Below are 22,375 nucleotides of genomic sequence, written 5' to 3' on the forward strand. Positions count from 1 at the left end.
GAGACAGAATTATGCTGTCATTTCCAAAATGCCCTTTAGAGCTTTTTCCCTCCCTCTCTCTCCAGGATAGTGCAGAAATATGACATTGTATGAAGCCAACATATATTAAACAGGGATTTTACATCAAAAAGTCACTCGTATTTTAAGACTAGCAAGCCATAACACATTATGATATGCTATACATTTGTAAATTGTTTGCTAATTCAAAATAAAAAATAATAACAACCAGTCTGGAGCCGTGTTTGACTTCCTTTGATCTTACTGTTCAAAATTATTCTCTTTGCCTCAAGGGCCTGGAGGGACAGAACAAGGAGCTTCCCACTGCCAGAGGGCAGGGATGGATGGGATGTTGGGAAGGAATTCCTGGCTGTGAGGGTGGGGAGGCCCTGGCACAGGGTGCCCAGAGCAGCTGGGGCTGCCCCTGGATCCCTGAAAGTGTCCAAGGCCAGGTTGGACGGGGCTTGGAGCAACCTGGGCTAGTGGAAGGTGTTCCTGCCCATAGCAAGGGGTGGGACTAAATGATCCTTAAAGTCCCTTCTAACCCAAGCTACTCTAGGACTCTACCACAAATAAATGGGATGGAAGGTTTGCCAAGCCCTCCTTCAGCTGGACTGTGGGATGAATTCACAATTTGACACAGCTACGACAGCAGAAAATTATAAAAACCTATTATCTGCTTCTCCAGACTGCAAATATTCCAATGCCAGCCCAACATCTACGAGTGTCACTCCCAAAACTCACTTGGGGAATGTTCATCTGGGTAATGCCCATCTCCTGCTTTCCCCAGCAAAATATGAAAAGCACAGAATCTCTTTTTTGTCGTAATTCACAAACCCCAGCAGGATAATTCTGCTGTATCTGATCCATGAAATGGTGCTCTAGAAATCACACAAATATGGACAAATAACTGAAATTATACAAAACCTGATGGTTTGTGTGGCACAAAGAGAAAGGGAAAGCTCCTCATTCCCTGCCCTTGCAGAAGAGCTCGAGCCCACTAGAGGGCAATGAAAGAAATCAGGATTTCTCCAGCCCTGGAAAATCCCCTAATTTCGCAATGAAGGTTTTTCCTATAATAATATATCACGGGATAATGGGGAAATATATTTCCTAGGATTGTTGGCACATAAAAAAGCAGCCACTTACATATAACAGCAAGAAGAGCTGGATGAAAAATCACCACCCAGGATATAATTAGCTGATTGAGATAAAAATAAAAAATATTACAGAAAATAAAATGATGATGGTGTTAAAAGTGCACATTTGTGTGTGTGTGTGTGGAGAAGGAGGAGGGATGCTACAAACCCTCGCTGCAATTTTCCAACTCCTCTTTTTTTTTTCCAGAATTTTTCTTTGGGTGTTTTAATCTCCACCAAACTTCATGGTTTGGGCTGAAAGTTGTCACTGCTGGAGAAAACTGAGTTTTCTAAATTTCTAGGAGAGTCACTCAGCCATTTGTGATAAATACAACTGTATTTATTAAATATTTAATAAATATATATAAATTTAAATATTGTGTTCTCCATATTAAAAAGACCCTCTGGAATGGTATTTTTAAGGAGTATAAAAATCTTGAAGTTTGGGTGTCCTTCAGCATGAAGCACTGGCCAATAAACCCAAATTTGTCAAATTTTTCAGCTTTTTGAAGAAAATGTGGGTTTTACATAATCAGTACAGGACTAATATTGAAAATTTTAGAAGAGGGAATGAGCACCAGTTCCCTGCAGCACTTCAAAGGGGACAAGTTAAGACAACACTGGTCCAATTTGTATGTGGGTAAAAACAAAAAAACAAAAAAAACCCCAAAACAAACAAAACCACCATCCCCAAAAAAGAACAGACATTCAAATGATAAAGAATGTAATTGGTGCCAATCAATGTTTTTCTAGAAAACAGGTCAAATATAAACTCAACATCTGTCTTTGATGCCATCATAAGTTCAGCTGACACGGGAAAATTTGCAGATCCAACGCCGTGAGCATTCTGTGTTTGATTAAGTATTATATAATTGTTTTAATTAAAAAAAGAAGAGGAAAAATGGTATTGATATAGGGAATGTAAACTGGATTAAGATGGACTTTCACCAGAATCGTTGTGAATTGCAGCAATCAAGGCTTAGAAATAATTTTAAAATTAGTGCTGGTACAACTGGGAGATCACGTGACGGTCGGAGTTACTGCCCTGGACCACTGAGATCATTGGAATGGAGTTAAATCCCAAATTGCCTCCATTCCTCGCCTGAAAAAATCCAAAATTCCACCTTCACCCATTGTCTGGATACAGCTCTTCCTCCTGCCCTTCCCCACCACCTCACAAAGGTTCTTGATGTGTAAAACAGTTTTCCTCCTGTGCACACCTTAAACACAACTCCTTTAACACTTGAAAAAGACCTGGTTTAATGGAGCCAACTAAAAATAATCAAAGCACAGGAGAAAGGAGCAGCCACAATGGAAATACATCAACCCCAGAAATCCTTAGGAAGCTGCTTGCTCGGGGAAAGGTCAGGATTAAATACTGGATTTAATACTGGGGCTGGAAGCAGGGATTCACTGAAGGTGATTTCCCAGCCTTTGTGACTCTTCCTGCACATAAATCCATGCTCCTGCCATAGGAGGTATCTCAGGATGCTTTAGGCAGCAGGAAGAGGGAATATATTTTGTCCACCTTATGTTGGGTAGTTGGATTTACTTTCAGACCCAGTGAGTAAATGACACCTAATAAAAGTCAGCTAGAAAAAATACAAGTTTGTCTTTGTCTGCAAGGATAAAAAAAAAAAAGGAAGGTTTTTCAGAAACACAGGCCTGAGAAAAAAAAGTGGAAAATCTGAAGACTTGGAAAATGTGGAACTAGGAAGAAAAGGATGTGGGACAAGACCAAATGATAGAAGATTCTTGCCTGTGAGGGTGGGGAGGCCCTGGCCCAGGGTGCCCAGAGCAGCTGTGGCTGCCCCTGGATCCCTGGAAGTGTCCAAGGCCAGGCTGGACGGGGCTTGAAGCAACCTGGGCTAGTGGGAGGTGTCCCTGTCCATGGCAGGGGTGGGAATGGGATGGGCTTTAAGCTCCCTTCTGAACCAAACCATTCAGGGATTCCATGATTCCATGACAAAACAAAAGGAAAGACCAGTCTACAAGAGATCTGTGGAAGTCAATAAAGGAGAAAAAAATCTTGATGAAAAAAGATCACAAGATCAAAGCAGACATGACAACGTTGCTGCCTAAAGCATCCTCTGATTTTTCCTTCCAGGAAGTATTGACTTGTTTTCCCCAAAGCTGAGAGGTCTCTTTGATGGAGTGGCACACCTCAAACAGAAAATAATACACACAATCCTATGACAGTTCTTTGGGCAACAAAAATACTGCAAGGAACCAAACTCCTGGGCCAGAATTTTATCGTTTCTCTGGATTTACAGTTTATGGATGATCTGCACTGGGTCCTGTGAGGGAATCTTGAGTGTTATTTAAGCAAATGGTAACATCAGCTGGAAAACAACTTCAGCAGGGATGAATTGTCAATACAATTGGTTATCAACCATCTGGTTAACAAATCATGGGGACCTGAGTGTTAAAGTGGGCCCTCCTATGTCCATATTCAGAGGCCTGAGCAGGATATTTTACAAATGTTGAGTATCTGTCATTTTCACATGAGAGCTTTGTGAAGCTCAGAACTTCCTGAAGTGTCATCAGGCTCAGACACATTTTTTGCTTTGTATTTCAGAGTTGGATAAACAATGGGAAAGTGTTCCATGAGTATTCATTTGAATCCTGGCTCAGGCACACTTCTGTCCCTGAGAAAACGAGGTTTGAGGAGTGTTCTTCGATCTCACAGCTCTGCACTAGGGATAAACAAACTGTTTGGAGAGCAGAAGTAATGCTCCCATGGCTCATTAAAAATGCACATGTCACTTTAAAAAGGCTTTTTCCTGATTTTTTAAATTTGTATGGAAACCTCAAACCAGGCCAATCTCTCTCCTCCTCTCAGTCCACACAGAGAGTTCCACTACAAACCTTATCCTTCACCTGGGCATGGACGGATCCAAAGGGCAGAGCAGAATTAAGACCCAACATTTTCACACATAATGACACTGAACACATCTGGAGATGATTCCTCAGGTTTATTTCTTGGAAATTTTTGCTTAGCTCAGTTTTAAGGGTTGTCTTTAACCAGCACCAGCTAATGACCATCATCTTCCTTTTACCTTGACCTTTTTTGATTTTATCCTGTCCTCCCCATAACTAATCTCTCAGTTAAACTAAACTCCTTGAGAGCTTCCTGAAGAGAAGGAGTTCCATCCTGTTCCCTATAAATCCTGTGTACACTTAAACCACCATTATTAAAATCATTATCACATTTATGCACCTGACATTTAATGTGCTTCTGACACTTTCAGAGCACTGTAACAGATGCATAATAATCAAGAACAAGAAACTCAAAAGCCTGGACTACAAGCCCTTCAGAAGGATCCCAGATGCCACTGAACTATGTGAGAGAACATTTCCAGGCTGATGGGAAGGGATTTAACCTCTGTGTTGGCATCAGTGCACATTCCGCTGCTTTTCCTTGGCACTGGGATGACCCGGGACCCACGGGAGAGCTGTGCCCAGCTGGAGGCCAGGTCACACAGGGTAGGACCCCTCAAACAACAGCTCAGCCCTTTAAATCTTCATTTTCTGAAGCGACATGGAGATCTGCCCCAGAGACTGAGAATTCATCTGCCTAAGGACATGAAAATGGGATGTCTACACAAATCCAGCGTGTTTTTACATTAATGGCAAGCTGAAGAGGGCAAGCCACACAAAGCAGGAAATGTTTTATTTACAACCCACTCTTGGAGTCAAATCCATTTGATATTTACATTAGTTTATTACAGGGCAATTTCTAGCATTAGTTTAAATGTCCAATATAAACTTCACATTCCCAGTGCAATAAAGCAAACGGCTCCTTCGGTGACCTCCATGACCTCCCAGATGAAAAAATGATTGCAAAATACAAAATATGGTTTCATCCTGCTGTTCCTGGTTCTAATTCCAAATGCAGGATCAGCTGAATTTGCAACAGTCAAAGGGCCAGGACAAATGCCCGGCCTTTGTCAAGTGAAGACAATAAATGCAGAACTGAAAGCTATTAAAAAAAAAATCTTGCCTTTTTCAGCATTTATAAAAATAAGCACCATGTGCTGCATTCCTGGGGAACAGGGATAGTAGCAGGATGCACTCCACACGGGATGGTGACACTTCTCTACCTCAGGGAATGCCCATCCCTGGAAGTGTCCAAGGCCAGGTTAGACGGGGCTTGGAGCAACCTGGGATAGTGGAAGGTGTCCCTGACCATGGCAGGGGCTGGAATAAAATGGGCTTTAAGGAATCCACCACCTCCCTGGGAAGCCCCTTCCAACATCTAATCACCTTTTCCACAAAGAAATTCCTCCTGATGTCCAACCTGACCCTCCCCTGGCACAACTTGAGGCCATTTCCTCTCATCCTGTCCCTGTTCCCTGGGAGCAGAGCCCGATCCTCCCCCTGGCTGCCCCCTCTTGTCAGGGAATTGTGCAGAGCCACAAGGTCCCCTGAGCCTCCTTTTCTCCAGGCTGAGCCCCTTCCCCAGCTCCGTTCCCTTCCCCGGACATTCTCCAGCCTCTCAAGGTCTCTCCTGTCAGGAGGGTCCCAGAGCTGCTCCCAGCACTGGAGGTGCCCCAGCAGAGCCAGCACAGGGGATGGGCACTGCCCTGGCCCTGCTTGGTGACCCCAGAGCTGGCACAGCCCAGGTGCCACTGGCCCCTTGCCCACCTGGGCACACCTGGCTCATGCCCAGCCGCTGTCACCAGCATCCCCAGGGCCTTTTCCAGCCCCTCTGCCCCAGCCTGGAGCTGCAGAGGGCTGTTGTCACCCAAGTGCAGAATCATTCCCCAGCACTCCCTGTGCCCAGCCATCACCAGTTCTAAACCCAGCACAGAGGGAACCTGCCCAGGCCATGGGCTGCTGGATTTTCCAGGAATAAGCCATGGGAGATGGTGTCAAAGGCCTTGCTGAAGTCCGGGTAAACACATCCACAAGTTCATCCTAAGTTCATGCCATTAATGCTTTTATCTTGCTGCCACTGTCATCAAGAAATGGATTAGGATTAGTTTTGAGAGATTTTCCTGCCGTGAGGTGCCCAAATTTTCTCGGAGTGACAAAGTCAAATTTTCTGCATTTACAGTAACATGAAAAGAGTTCACAACTGCTCACACAAAACCTCCTCATCCGTAGCCAAATGCAGCTTTCTCCGAGAGGGATGAACACACAAAGGGTATCTCTGCAGCACAGAGAAGTGATTACAAACCAGAGAATGGCTCAGCTTATCAGATCAGCTATGCTTGTCTCCACAAGAGCCACCACCATCAATCAGGAATCAAGTTGTTGCCATTCACAGCAGAGTGAAGCAGAGATAATTTGACACATAAAGCTCTGAATTAGACATAATTTGAAGAGGAGTAAGCAGGTGTTATTTTTTTATTGACTATTGTATTGCTTTAATAAAAACAATCTCATTTTAAAAGAGCTATTTAACTTCTCCCAGACAAAAATCACATGAAAAACCATCTCCCAGGCAAAGCCTGCTCCAAATTCACACAGCACGTCAGATAAAAACACAGATGAAGGTTGTGAATTCCCGCCGCCAGGCATTCCTTCATGGAATTAACCACTCAGAACTGCCGATCCCAGAGGTCTGTAAACAGCCCTTCCTCCAGCTTTGACAAATACAATCCTGACCACTTCACCTCCACTTCCAAAGCTCATTGCTTTTGGAATGCTTCTGGAAACTCCAGCTTTTCAATCTCTTTTCCCTAAGAGCTTCGTATTCAGTTCTTATTTTTGCACCTGAGGGTTTTGCTGGTTCATTCCCACATCATCCCACAGAAAGCTGATGGAAGCTTCCCAGTGTCTGCTAAAGTGCTGAACTGCAGGGGTTGTTGCACCTTCTGCTGGCCAGTGCTAATTCGTTGCCTCCCTTATTCCATGGAACACATCCATCCAAAATCTCTGCTCTGGAGCCAGGCTGGGAGAGCTGGGGGCATTCATCGGGAGAAGAGAAGGATCCAGGGAGACCTCAGAGCCCCTTCCAGTGCCTAAAGGGCCTCCAGGAGAGCTGGAGAGGAACTTGGAACAAGGGATGGAGGGACAGGACACAGGGAATGGCTTCCCAGTGCCAGAGGGCAGGGATAGATGGGATATTGGGAAGGAATTCCTGGCTGTGAGGGTGGGGAGGCCCTGGCACAGGGTGCCCAGAGAAGCTGTGGCTGCCCCTGGATCCCTGGAAGTGTCCAAGGCCAGGCTGGACGGGGCTTGGAGCACCCTGGGACAGTGGAAAGTGTCCCTGCCCATGGCAGGGGGTGGAATGGGATGATCTTTAGGGCACCTTCCAACTCAAACTGTTCTGTGATTCCATGGAGGGGAGGCACTCAGTGTATTCTTGGAGCATTAAAAGCTAGTGCTAGTGCTTGAAAAAAACAACTGCAAGGTCTGATTCTGAAAAAAAAATAAACTTCTTCCCCCCTTGATTTCACTCTTTGGATTACAACTGCCTTGATAATTCATTTGAAAACCAAACCCAGCAGAGCAACTGTCTTGAAAATTGAGTAACCTCAGGTTCACCTGTATTAAAAAACCTCAGCTTCGGGCAAAACTGCTGGAACAGCTCATTCACAGTGATTTCACCAAGGCCTGGCCCTCATTTGACGTTTCTCTGATTACACTTCCCTTGTGTCACCCTTTAGCAGCAGCTCTATTGTGTTACAGTCTCTGTCACCAGTAGCTGACTCTGACTCCTGCACTCAGCTCCCTCAGCAGCTCCAGCCCCACAGCTCGATGTGAACTTAGTGCTCTACTGCCACTTCTCAGCTCTCAAAGCAGCTGCAGGAATCAGCAACAAGTTCCACAAGTTGAAATAGATGTGACCTTGCAGGATACCTGGGCTCGGGGCACATCAAGGGTCTCACTCACAGCCTGGTAATAAATCTGATTATTGTCACTTAAAATTGAATCCCAGCATCACCGAGGTTGGAAAAGCTCTCTGAGATCATCCAGTCCAACCATCCCCCAGCACTCCAAGGCCACCGCTGATCCATGTTCCCCAGTGCCACATCCACATGGCTTTTAAATCCCTCCAGGGATGGGGAATCCACCACTGCCCTGGGAAACTCATTCCAATGCCTGATCACCCTTTTCATGAAGGAATTTTTCCCAATATCCAACCTGACCCTCCCCTGGCACAGCCTGAGGCCATTTCCTCTCATCCTGTCCCTGTTCCCTCTAAGCAGAGCCCGACCCCCCTGGCTGCCCCCTCCTGTCAGGGAGTTGTGCAGAGCCACAAGGTCCCCCCGGAGCCTCCTTTGCTCCAGGCTGAGCCCCTTTCCCAGCTCCCTCAGCCTCTCCTGGGGCTCCAGCCCCTTCCCCAGCTCCGGTCCCTTCCCTGGACACCAGGAGCCAGTTGGGAAACCTCATCTAGCAAACCCATCATTTTCTGGTTGAAGGCCATTTTTAAGGCTCTTCCAGGCCCTCAGCTCAAAACACATCTAAGAGCACATGCACAATTATTCAATGAACAAAAAATAAATGACATTTTGGGGGTTTTTCCTTCTTTTGCAGTGCCAAAAAACTCTGGAGTCACCCATGCACACTGCAGTTATTGTAATATTTGTTAGTCCTTCCTCCCTTGCTGCAGGCGCCACTACTTATCACAGAAAAATTGTGCCATTCCCACATTTTTATCCATGATTATCTGGCATGTGTCACTGCCAGAAAAGCTTGATATTTATTTTAAATTGCTGCCATAATAAGGAAAGTGGCTGTATTACATTTACATTAAAATAATGGAATGCACAGCATTTAATATGAAAAGGGATTCCTGAACAAATTGTTTGCTCAGTGTGTTTCCCACACAACCATTCCACCGCTCCTGCAATACCCCAGTAGATAATATTGGAGATATTGTTGTTAATAATACATGGGAAACACACATCCCTAAGGAATTTCAGTGCATATTTGCTGGGTTTCCTTAGCTGGCAACACGGTCCCTTCCTTCCCCACTTCAGTGCAAAAACAAACTCTACATGTGCTCACTTACAGTTGTGCCTAATTATACAAATGTACTAATTACACACACTTTTCAAAGTAGGTAAATTTTAAATGGTGCCATTAAGGAAATCTATTTGATGATGGAAATTTCTGTAATATCATATTGCAATCTCACACATGGCAATTTTGCTTTCATGTCAGTATTTATTTAATGACAAATAACGGCAGAGGATAATAGAGTTGGGAAAGCAAATTAAAGCTGTAAGATTTGCAGGGTGATGTTGGTCAGCAGATGCTAAAAGAAAGGAATAAAAGGAATTTGGAAAAGCAGTGGATCTAAGGTAAATAATGAGTAAAAAGAAGTTTTGAATGATAAATATCTTCCAAAACCACCAGATAAACACCTGCAAGACTGACTTATCCCCATCAGAAAAAATTTAAGTCACTGAGAACTTCATTTACATGCACAGGTATCAGATCTGGAAATCACTTACCTGCAGTTCTGAGCACCTCTTTGCACTCAAAATAATTCCAACTGCACACAGCCACCAGTCCTAGGAGCTCACCCAGAGCTCAACCCAGTCATACCCACATTGGTGAAAACCAAACTGCTGCCTTTCGGGACCTTTTGGCTGATGTAAAAAGAGTTTTTTACTTTTAGCACCAAATATACACCAAAACTCCTGGTTCTTTAACATAACACCACTGAGGTCATTGTATAATTAAATAATTAAACAGATGAACACTGACATTATTTTAGTAGTACTTAAGTTTACTGCCCTGATGTCCCAGGTGAGTGGGTTTTTTCATATAAATGATAATAATTTCTATTTTTCTGCTGCAGAATCTGGATTTTGCATTGACAGGCGCACTGGGCAGCAACCACAGTGCAACAACACTGCAGGATACTAATCTCTCTGCCTTTAGTTAAATAATAACGTGGCAATGAAGAGACAGAATCCATCTTCTCTGGAAAATAGGGAAAAATTCTGTGTACAGAAAGGGAATTGGTTGATCTTCTCTCACACAAACCCTTGTGTCACAACAAATACTCTCAGTAAGTCACAGGCTGTCACATCTCATCCAAGACATTTGTGGAATGGCTTGATAGAAGCACCTCATAAGCAGCAGGTGGGTGATCCTGAGTTATCAAGCTCAATTATTGATCAGGAATGTACAGGAACTCTTGGATCTGGGATTTTGAGGACACCCTTCAGGGGTCGGGGTCCAGAGAAGCTTGAATAGCTTTAAGACCACCGACTTCTGTTCTGGTAAACCCACATTAAATAAAAAATCTGTAGAAGAGACTCAAAATATGTCTAAAAGGGAACTGTTTTTCTTTCTGCATGGTTATAAAATGACTCACATGAAAAACAAATTCCTAAAAGCTGGAATTTAAAGCAACTATGAGCAAGTTGGGCATTGGACTGAGGAGCTGCAACAGCAGCATGGGGAGTGCCCAGCACAAGGAGTGATTTTGTGTTAACTGGTGACATCTTTGACCTCGTGCTCACAGGCGAAGCCATTCCACCCCCTGCCCAGTGTTACCTTTTGATATTCTTCCTTGGATCTCAGGGCAGCCTCCATCTGTTCCTGGGAGAAGGTGTAGATGGCCGAGCGATACTGAGTGCCAACATCGTTCCCCTGCCGCATCCCTGGGGGGAGAGAACACAGTGGGATCAGCCTCCCTCCCTCCCTGGGTGCTGGGAGAAGTTCAGTACACCCACATTTCACACAATCCCAGGATGGGCTGGCCTGGGAGAGACCTTAAAGCTCATCTCATTCCAACCCCCTGCCATGGGACACCTCCCACGAAATTCAGGATGTTCCACACAGTTGGATTAGCACAGTCTCTTCCATGCACACTCAGCAGGTATTTTTAGGAAATCCAGGTATTTTCTTTGGTTAAAGAGTCCTGAAGGGATTCAATGCTGGTATCTCCGCTTAAATGTCATGAAAATGAAATATGAGCATTTTACAGTTTTGTTCCATCACACAATAGTCAGATAAAGATGTCTAATCTTAAATAATTAAGCTGCAGTCACTGTAATCAAGGCACTCTTAAAAAAACTGATTTTGAACCATGCAAATGGTTACAAAAAAATGTTTATTTCACCAAGTACTTATAATTTTTCCAAATACCTTTGGAGAAAAATTGTTGTTTTTGTAGCAGGCTGCCCAGAGAGGTTGTGGACTCCCCACCCCTGGAGGTGTTCAAGGCCAGGGTGCATGGGCAATTTCGGCACCAGGATTTTGTGATATTTCTGCTGATACATGTAACCCCTTCAAAAGACTTGCATGAAGTTGTTCATGTACAAATTTGAAATATATGAGATGGATTCCACCTACAAAACTACAAAACACTGGGTCAAAGCAGAGAGATGACAACTGTCCCCTCAGGTGACCAGCCCAGCTCTGATTTGGCACTGCAATCCTGGGAAGCCACTGCTGCCTCTCATTCCCCTTCCCATTCCCCTTCCCATTCCCATTCTCTCCAGCAGCAGTGAGCCAGCTTTGCTGTGGATCATTCCATAAAGTCAAACAACAGCCTCAGAGCAGCTTCAGCATCAAGAATTTTCTGGACACGCACTTCTGCAGCTGCATTGGCAGCTTTGCTGTCCCCGCTTTTCCCACCTTGTTCCCAATTTTGCATTCAAGAACACAACTTTTTGCTTTGCTGGAATAAAATGTGTTAATTTTGAGTTTGTCTGGTGGTGCGAATGAACTTGGGGGAGTGAAAAAGCTGGAGTTTCTTAAACAGAGTCCTCCCAAACAGCTGCAATCCAAGACAAATTGGATATCATCAGGATTTGTCTCGTGGCTTCCATCAGGCTGAAGAAGACACTCTGAGGATTCCCATCAACTCTCAGGATTGTGGAGATGAAATGGAAAAGGAAATGGATGTCCTGATACCCCCCTGGCCAAGGTCAGAGGGTGGAGAAAGAGCCTGTGGTACTGGAGGGAAAAGATACCATCAACTCACTACTCCTCATTAAATCATGGATTTATCCCTCTTGGACTCACCAAGGCAACAAAAAAATGATTTAAAGTAGCGCACAATAAACAAACAAAAACTGCCTGAAATATTTATGAACAACAATACACAGAAGCATCTTAAAATATGTATTAGGATGGAAACTCCATTCGATGACCAACAGTTACATGAAAGAATCTGATTCCAAAACATTTTATGGAGTTTTCTGATAATTTAGGTTATTTTTTAGCTGTTAAAATGTATTATTATAACAAAAACAACAAAAATGTTCTTCATCAATACTTAATAGTGTCGAGTGCCACCAGAGGATATTTTGCTCATCCCTTTGGAAGCTCTTCCAGGGTGGAAAGGAGCTCTGGTAAAACCAGTTTGGCATAAAATGAGGACAGGCCAGGAAAGCTTTAGTTTTGCCAAGATATGTTAATGCTGATTGAGGTTTGAATTTAAGCATTAACATTTTACAAATCTAGTTATTGCTTAACAAACTATTTAACAACCAACTAGGGAGGAGATTACAAAAATCTCTCTGAATGGAGGATCACTACAGAGGGTGCTGCTTTCCAGCATGAATTTAGGAATGTAAGTTTGGTATGAGCTCACGTGCACAGTGCTCTGAGTGAGAAAATCAGATTATTTAATATCTGCATGTGCCACCATGACATACTATCAGGGAGTCAGTCAGCTTAATTAATTTGTTGAAGAGAAGGTTAAGAGGACAACTGACTCTAAATTAAAATACATTTGTAGAGGGAAAAAAAACAGAGAAATGACGCTCTTCAGTTTTGCCAAAGTTGTTTAACTTGGAAGGACGATTGAAAGCCAAAGTATCCAAAATCTGGGTGGGAAATAAGACAACATTCAAGCAGCAAAGAGCATTTCTCCCTTGAACAATGCACCTAAAGCCACATTCCATTCCTGAGGGCTTCAAATTGAGGATTTACATTTTCATAGAATCATAAAACAGTTTGGGTGGGATGGGAATTTAAAGACTGTCCAGTTCCACCCCCTGCCATGGGCAGGGACACCTCCCACTATCCCAGGTTGCTCCAAGCCCCATCCAACCTGGCCTTGGACACTCCCAGGGATCCAGGGGCAGCCACAGCTTCTCTGGGAAACCTGGGCCAGGGCCTCACCACCCTCACAGCCAACAATTCCTTCCCCATATTCCATCCACCCCTGCCCTCTGGCAGTGGGAAGCCATTCCCTGTGTCCTGTCCCTCCATCCCTTGTCCCAGGTCCCTCTCCAGCTCTCCTGGAGCCCCTTTAGGCACTGGAAGGGGCTCTGAGGTCTCCCTGGATCCTTCTCTTCTCCAGGTGAACACCCCCAGCTCTCCCATCCCATCTCCAGAGCAGAGGGGCTCCAGCCCTTGGGACATCTCTGTGGCCTCCTCTGGACTCTCTCCAGCAGTTCCACGTCCTTCTGCTGTTGGCCCCAGGGCTGGAGCAGCCCCGCAGGTGGGATCTCACCTGAGCTGGTCAGAGGGGCAGAATCCCCCCCTCCCCTGCTGCCCATGCTGGGGATCAGCCCAAGACAGCAAAATTCCAAGAGTTTTACCACGCCAACGACTAAAGGGTGAAGTTAAGGAGGAGTCAGATGTGTGATAACAGCAGCCCCTCCTCTGTTGGAACCCTGGGTTCTGAGAATTTCAGCCTGTCAGTGCTGGGAGGCAGTGATCCTCAGAAACACACTGTATTTGATCCAAAACCCTGGGAAAAGCTTCCTAAATTGTGTGGTAACACTGAGGTTGTTGCTGTGTAATTAGAAGTTATATCAGTGGGTGAAATATGTAGAAATGTAGAAAATTAGGTTTAGGAGATATTGGTAATAATAGGTTACAATATGGAGGATTTGGGGTATGGATTTATGTCTTCTTCCTTTTCCTTCACAAATGTGAATGTTCTGTCATTGGGTCAAAAGTTCTGCACTGCAGAACATGAAAAGCTAGTAAGAGGGTTGTAAGTAAAAACATATCTCATAATTGGTTAGTTTAGACTTTAAAAAGCTTTGAAAATTAAAACTTACAGCCATTTTCCACCCTGCCAACAAAGAGGCACTCACGGTGCAGCTGTATTACTGATAAGACATAATAAACAACGAAGTCCGAACAAGAATTCTTGATCTCCTGCGTCTCAATTCAAACTCTGAGTGAAAGAACTCAGGATATGGAAAAAAGAAGAAAAATAATACTCCTCCAACCCAAATGTTGGCTTGGGCTGTTAAACCACCCACCAGCATTGAAAAGGACTGAACAGATACTGTAAGTATTTCCCCAAAGTGTAGCTTTAATGTGACCAGTGATCAAACCCAAATTTTCCTTTCTTTTCACTTGTTGTTTAAATTATTTTGTACCTAAATCCCCTGCAATATGGAGCTAATACATTACCTAAGCCCCTAAGAGTATGAGATAACAGAATAAATTCCATATATACAAACATGGCCCAGTGCCACTGTTGCTGTTGTTATTTTCAATGAACCTCACATGGACAAACATCTCAAGGGTCCATCAGTGATTTTTTAAACCCTCTGGCAAGTCTGACTTGCTGAGATTCACAGCTCAACAAGTAGCAAACAAGACAAGAAATTCAATTTACTAAACAACTGTGGTGGGATGATTGAGCTTAACAGTCCTGTCTTCAAAAGAAAGAAATATTTACTGAATAAAAAACAACCTCTGCTGGGCTCTTTAAAAATTCCACAATGTATCTGTGCTTAAACTCTTAACTGGAAGAAGGAATAACTCCTAAGAGCATCAGCTGAACATCTTCAGAGCAGCTGGATTTTACTGGGAAACGCTGGTTGTATCTACAACTGTTTTGTGAGATGTCTCAAAGTCATTCTCTGTGCAAAATGTGCCCATTTAGAGATAGTTTTTAGGGCAGCTCCAGGAGATCAATCTTTTCCTCAAGGATAATAGGGAAATCTGTCAGTAGGAACTGAACCTCCTTTTCATTCAAGATTGAGATGATCAACAGGTTCTTTATTAAAGTTGGTGAGAAAATGTATTAACCCTGAGGAATCACAGAATCACTGAGGGTGGAAAAGCCCTCTGAGATCATCCAGTTCAACCATCACCCAGTGCTGTCAAGGCCACCATTGACCCATGTCCCCAAATGCCACATCCACATGGCTTTTAAATCCCTCCAGGGATAGGGACTCCAGCACTGCCCTGGGCAGCTGTGCCAGGGCTGGACAACATTTTTCATGAAGAAATTTTTCCCATCCAGCTCTACTTTAGTAGTATCAGTGGGGCAAGACAGAGACTGGAAAGGGCAAATCCTGTGTCCCTGACCAGGTGATCAGGAACACATCCAGCAGGAACAGGAACAAACAGACCCTTGAGGTAACAGCCTGGCACTTACTGGTGATGCCTGAGACAAAGAAAATTGGCTGATCTGCTGGAAACAGCCAGAAAATCTCCTGTCAAAGAGATGCTTTGATAGACAGGCTGATTTTAGAACTGAGAGGAAAGCAGATAATTTGCACCTCTCTGGCAAAAGACAAAAATATGTGGGGTTTGGATACGGTTGTGTGGTGCCAAAATGTAAAAAAGTCCAAAACCCAACAGCCCAAACCCTGTGTGAGCACTGGGCTGTCGTTGTAAGCTCTTGTCTCTGGAGAACCAGGGAAGATGAGGGCATTTGGAGCTCCAAACATGTTCAGATGTTGGGCATGGATCATATTCAGGAATTTCCCTCTGGCTGACCAAAGCACCTCAGCAGAGCTCAGCCCTGACCACTCTGGAGAACATAAAATGTCCTCGCTGTGCCAGCAGAGCCCAGAGCACCAATTAACCACAAAAAGCCCTCAAGAGCTGAGCTCTGCTTTATGTGAAATGGAAATTTGTGGTGAGAGGATGGCCGCTGGAGAGAACAGGGAGCTGTGATGGTATCTCAGATCCTGTCAAAGGAACAATTCCCAGGTTGAGATTGCCATGGGATATTAACACACTGCCACTGGGAAAGCTGCTGTTTGCCTGAGTGTAGATAACAGGCAAAGAAATGGCTCTAAAAATCCCTTTCTGACCAACACTCCGGTATCTTCTGATGTACCCGGGTAGGAATGACTTCATTTTGGCCTTCCCCATATTCTCTGGCATCAAAGCAATAAATGCTGGCTCTCCTTTGGTTTGAATGACTGGAATATGGACTGGAATATGGAATCCCCATGCCTGGAAGTGTCCAAGGACAGGCTGGACAAGACTTGGAGCAATCTGGGATAGTGGAAGGTGTTCCTGCCCATGGGCAGGGGATAGAATGAGATGATCTTTAAGTTCCTTTCCAAACCAAACCATTCTGTGATTCTCTGATTAATAAAAAAACAGATTTCCCAGTACTATTTTTTTCTTCAGAAACTGCAAACAAGCAGATTTGTTTCCAAAAAGCCACTGTTTAATATATTACCTGCAGAAAGCTAAAGCAAAAGACACTTTATTTTATTGGCTAAATCAAGGAATTCTTTCAAAGACTCAACCCTCTAATGACTTGAAAGTAACACTTATACACCACTCCTTATCTTCCCTCCATTTAAAAATAATAAAAAAAATGTAATGGCATCATCCGTCAACTTTGCTGTTCTCGGAGGATCCCAGGCATAATGGAGATAAATGGCCGAGGTCTCTTCGACTCTTCTGTGCCATCCAGTGAAATTTTAAAGGGCAGTTCATAGCTCTTATTTTTATCATAATTTTTCCTGTGATTTATAGACTTTTCTGCAGCTGTCACTTACTTTCTTATACCTCCAGCAACCTGAGATACGGATTGGTCATTTTCTTCTCCCCAATCAATCCTTGCTGAGTTAAGACTAATAAAACTCCTTCTTCCAGCTCATCATATCATTATTTAGTACAAATCAATTGCACCATGTCACCCCAGCTTGATGTCATCACTCACTCTAATGATTACATCTCTACAGCTTAAAAGTTGCCAGGGGAAAGTAAAACTCTTTATGGCACATGATTAAAGGAGGAAAATGTTAATAGGAAAGAATGTCGTTACAGTGCTGTGCATTGAGAGTTCTGGATGATTTTCAAGGTGCTGTGGTGCAGGAAGGATAAATTAAATAGAAAAGAGTTTCTTCAGGAGGTTAAAAAGCATTAATGAGATTGTACATGATAAAGGAAAGTTTTACACTGTCAACAAGGTTTAGAAAGTTTTCAATATACACAGTTTTCAGTGTCTAGGAGGAAACTGGTTTTGGTCTTCTTTTGGCACTAGATGATCTTTGAGGTCCTTTCCAAGCCAAACCATTCTGTGATTCACGTACCAGATGCAATACCGCTCCTCTAACACTTCAAATATTCTATATATATTTTTAAAAACTAGAAAGTCTCAAGGAAGACTTGGTTTGGAAGACGAGTTCCCTGTATATTTATTATTTATTAATTCCTTCAGATACAATATTGTATAAAAGCATTTTTGAATGCTCTTGGACCCTTGAAGGAAGTGCATCATCAGCCTGAGCCCAGAAAAAAACCCCTCACGGGTTTGTTTTGGATGAGTGTCACAAAGCTCAAGTATTAACTCAAGTATCACTGGCAGGAAAAAATGTTAATCCATTTCTAATTATTAATTGAAAATTCATATTTACCAGTGGTGCACAGAACAGATGAATAGAACAGTGAATTGTGCACATAAATCATCCCTAATGGCACTAAACTTATTGTAGGGGACTTTTACTTTAATCAAACTTGACTTCACTTTAATCAAAAGTTAAATGATTGGTTTTAGGCAGGATTTTAGACATTTTCTGCCATAAACAGCCATTAGGCTTTTTCAGAGGTGCCTTTTCTTAAAAATCTGTCTGGGATCTGGATGAACTTCAAGCTGCTGGAGCAATTCCAGAGGAAGCCATGGAGATGCTGCAAGGGCTGGAGCCCCTCTGCTCTGGAGCCAGGCTGGGAGAGCTGGGGGTGTTCACCTGGAGAAGAGAAGGATCCAGGGAGACCTCAGAGCCCCTTCCAGTGCCTAAAGGGGCTCCAGGAGAGCTGCAGAGGGACTTGGAACAAGGGATGGAGGGACAGGACACAGGGAATGGCTTCCCACTGCCAGAGGGCAGGGATAGATGGGATATGGGGAAGGAATTGCTCCCTGTGAGGCCCTGGCCCAGGTTTCCCAGAGAAGCTGTGGCTGTCCCTGGATCCCTGGAAGTGTCCAAGCGCAGGTTGGACAGGGCTTCGAGCAACGTGGGATAGTGGAAGGTGTCCCTGCCCATGGCAGGGGGTGGAATGGGATGGTTTTTAAGGTTCCTTCCAACTCAGACCGTTCCAAGATTCTAGGAACGTGGGAAGGGAATGAAATTTTTATCAATATTTATCAGTGCAGCTGGAACTGAGCTTCCATGTTTAGGCAACCAAAAGCTGACCAAACACAGGCTGACCTAATGTCTAACTTGGGACGAGTCAAGTGTGTTCACCAGAGTTTTTCTAATACCCGTGGGAGCTGAGCCCCCCCATGCCCATGGAAACATCTAAATTTAAGTGGATTTCACTCAGCCTTTATCCCTCCGGACGTGGCTGTGCTGGTGAGACAAGCCTGCCTGGAGATCTTGATAGCCTTCTGTCGCGGGTTCACCTTCAATCCCAAGTAAAATGCACGGAGCAGGGATGTGTGGAGAAGACTGGAGGACATGACAGGGGCAGAAATAAGCTTCACATTTTCTAACTGCTGGAAAACAGGAATAATGCCCAAAAGCATCTGATGTGGCAAAGGCATTTCTGTTCGGGCATTGGAATCAGGCCCTCATTGCCGATTTTCTTCAGGGATTAACTTTGCTGTGATGTTACCAAAAGCTGGACAACAACTGATCATGGGGAAAAACTATAATTAAGAAATGCAGGGATTCAGATCAGTTACCACATAGGCTCAGCTATGGAACCACACAGATTTGCTGTTGTTTTTCTTCATGTGCCTTCTCCTTTCTCTTCGTTTATCTGTTGTTGATTAGTGCCTTGCCTCAATTTAGGCATTTGCCTGCACTCCGAATCCAAACCCACTCTGATCCACCAGGTGCTGTTGCAATAGTAATAAAAATAATTAGTGATAATAAAAATAATAGTGTTGCAATTTGCTTTTATAAGCAGATAAGCTCATGGGACACTGCTCTCTCAAAATACAGACAAGTGCGCTCTTATAAATATGCACAAGGAAATTGCAGGCAGAGAAAAACAGTCATTCACTGAAAATATTGTTGTTCAGAAGAGAGTCAGCTTTGACCTCTTGTACCTAATTATACACGAAAACAAAGATTAAAAGCCTACTAATAATCACCATAAACTATGATTAATGATACCACGCTTCAATGCCTCAGATTTCCAGACACAAGTACAGTAAATTCACTATTATTTGAAGAAGAAAACAATGTTTGTTATCTCTTTGTTTTGACTTCATCTATTGTTTTCCTTGCCTAAGGATTAGGAACAATCCATCAAAAAATTCTGCAGAAAAGGCTTTCTAAGGTTGCCCTCTCCGAATTCCACAAACACATGAAAATTTAGATGTTATTCCCACCATGTTCCCGTCAGCTTCACAGATAGAACCAGGGAATCATGGAATGGTTTGGGTTGAAAAGGACCTTTAAAGATCATCTTGTTCTTATATCACAGAATCACAGAATATTCTGAGTTGGAAGGGACCCACATAATATTATATACATCATTTATATATACATATTTATAAAATAATTTCATCCTTCCTTATATCCAGTATAAACCTCACCTCCCTCAGGTGGGTTCACATTTCCTACAGCGTCGGAGTTCTAATTTTCAGTTGTTCTGGGGAACTGGCTCACACATCCTTGTCAGGTGTTATTCCTATTTTCCACATCTTTGCCTAAAAGCCCCTTGATTTCAAAATTATAATAACTCGGAGGGAAGGGGGTTGCATCTGCCATTCCAAGGGAGGCTTCTGCCTTCCTTAGCAGATACCTGTCTTTCAAACCAAGACAGGTGTAAAATAAAGAACCTAAAAGCAGTTGAAAGAGGAATTCAGAGCCCAGAAGGGCTTTTGCCCTTGAGCCAGAATTGATTCAGCACTGCTCACTTCAAAATGCAAAGCATTCAGCCCACCTCAGCAACCACTGCTCTGGTTAATAATCCCCTTCATTAAGAAAGATGCAGGGAAAACAACATCTCCTAAACTGCAAATATAGGTCAGGAGAAGTCTATTCTAATTTATATGGATAAGAAGAGTCTAATGTGCAAATTAGGGCACGACAGCTGAAATTCTTGGGGATGCAAAGCAGCCTAATAACACCTATTTATTTTTAATGCCTGTTTAGTCCTGGAGAAACACAAAGAGTAGGAACAATGAAACACAAGATTTCGGCTCAGGAAAGAGATGAAGCTGCATTCTCAAAGTGCAACTCTGGCAAAGACTTTAATACTTCTTAAAAAAAGGCCACAGGTATTTCGGAGGTGATTTTGGGTAAGGGACTAAATTCATCGCTGGTGGGATGAGCAGGCATCCATCAACAACTGTCCCACCACTGGAATTTCATGGGAAAGAGCAGGAATGAGGAGAAGGCAACAGAAAGACTCTGATCAAACAACCCAGTTCTGCTCTTGAGTGTCCAACCCTGCAGGAACCGCCACACATTTATCTTTATTGTGTCCTGGCACATCGATTTCCATGGCTTTTGTTAATTTATCAACACAGAGCTGTGCTTTATTCGCTTCCTTCAAGAGCCTCCCAGCAATGTCTTTACCACTGATTTAATTAGCATCCTCTCCACTGTATCCTGCGAGTCATTAATGAAAATATTGAGGAGTATTGGACCAAGAATGGCTCCCTGAGGGGCTGGTAATTCTATTTTGAATATATTTAATATGCCTGGTGACAATAGATTTCATATTTCTACTGGTTTTCGTTACACCTTGTAATAATGCTGAGACCATCAAGGCTCTTAATGACGTTTGAAATACATGACAAAGGTGCTTTAATCTGAGACTCACAAATCTCACTCAAATTATAAAGGGAAGAGAGTTACAAAAACGTAGAGGCAAAACATAAAAACGGTTATATTTTACAGGGAAAGATTATTTTTTTCCCTTTAATCTCCAAATGAAGTTCCAGGCCTGTAGCAGAATACCAAATGCTGGTTTAGGGTGGCTGCAGCGTTTTTTATGTGTACAGCTGTTCTTCCACTGGTATAAGTAGACACATCTGCTCATTAGCAACACAATGTCATTTCTAGTGTCTAATTTTAATTATTTGCAGATGATAGATTCCTTATGCAATGTCTAAAAAAAGTACAGGCCTTCAAAGCTGGGGAGAAATAAATATCCCCTCTGCGAGCAAACTGGGTCAGCACAACAAAAAGCAGATATTAATCTGGAGAATTCCTGCATCAGCACCAAGGCTAAATGCCAGCGTGTTTGGAAGGTCACAGGGAGGAGAAATGGCTCCTACATTTCTTCTTTATCATGGATACACAAGACATATGGACGGAGAGATGTTCTGAACAACTCTGGCAGGTGATGAGTTTGTTGTAGGACAGATGGTCCTCAACTGCTGGAAAAATATCAGCCCTGCTTACATTTCCTGCACAAACACAGGCAAGATAAGGACTTGTCCCTGACAGGAAAAGGGGAATGAGATTCCTTACAATGACTTTGGTTCTCTGGATATTCACAAAGGATCAACAAGGCTGGAAGGGGAATTCCAGAAGCTCCTGGGCAGCGATGGTCACGGGTGGCTTTGTCCTTCATCCCATGGTCAAAGGGGTGACCAAAACTACGGAATCCTGGCTTCCGCCCAGCTCCTGCCACTAACTCAAAAATCCAAACAGAAAGCCAGAAGGAATGAAAAATGATGGGATGTGTGGACAACAGGCGCTCACCACAGGGAATTGTAGCTGTACCTGAGTCATTTCCTGTGGGCTGGGAAGGATTGGGCACTTTTGAGGAATGTGGGGAGCAGAACTACACAAACAAGCATCTGCTTTGGATTGTGCTCACGAAAGAACAGAGCTGAAGGAGACAAGAGGATTTTTCATTTCTCCCAAACACATTTTCACAGAATCACGGAATGGTTTGGGTTCAACAGGACGTTAAAGATCATCTCATTCCATCCCCTGCCATGGACAGGGACACGTTGCACTAGACCAAGTTGCTCTAAAATGAAATGAGTTTTGTTGTCTGCTTGACTTCTGTCCAGCCCATGAAAGCAAGAAGGAGCCTTTCTTTTAAGTCACCTTGGACTGGCTGAAATCTCTGACACATGAAGGACTTCACCCACACACAGGTCAGGAGAATTCCAAGATTAAAGTCCTTTACAGGACTCACATTTGTACCATGCCAAACACTCTCCTCTGGTATCAGATTGATTTTTC

The 22,375-nt window shown here is 43.5% G+C and overlaps 1 protein-coding gene across 3 annotated transcripts in view; it reads right to left on the reverse strand.

Moving 5' to 3' along the window:
- The window catches only part of MSRA (methionine sulfoxide reductase A), a 237,702-nt gene that overhangs the window by 72,012 nt on the left and 143,315 nt on the right, over positions 1 to 22,375 (reverse strand). For all 3 annotated transcript variants that reach the window (XM_019293053.1, XM_010411390.3, XM_010411391.3), the window contains exon 5: positions 10,602 to 10,708. In XM_019293053.1, coding sequence (XP_019148598.1) covers positions 10,602 to 10,708 — 107 coding nt within the window. The remainder of the gene's footprint in view (positions 1 to 10,601; positions 10,709 to 22,375) is intronic.

Source organism: Corvus cornix, chromosome 3, assembly GCF_000738735.6.
Source record: "Corvus cornix cornix isolate S_Up_H32 chromosome 3, ASM73873v5, whole genome shotgun sequence".
NCBI lineage: Eukaryota > Metazoa > Chordata > Aves > Passeriformes > Corvidae > Corvus > Corvus cornix.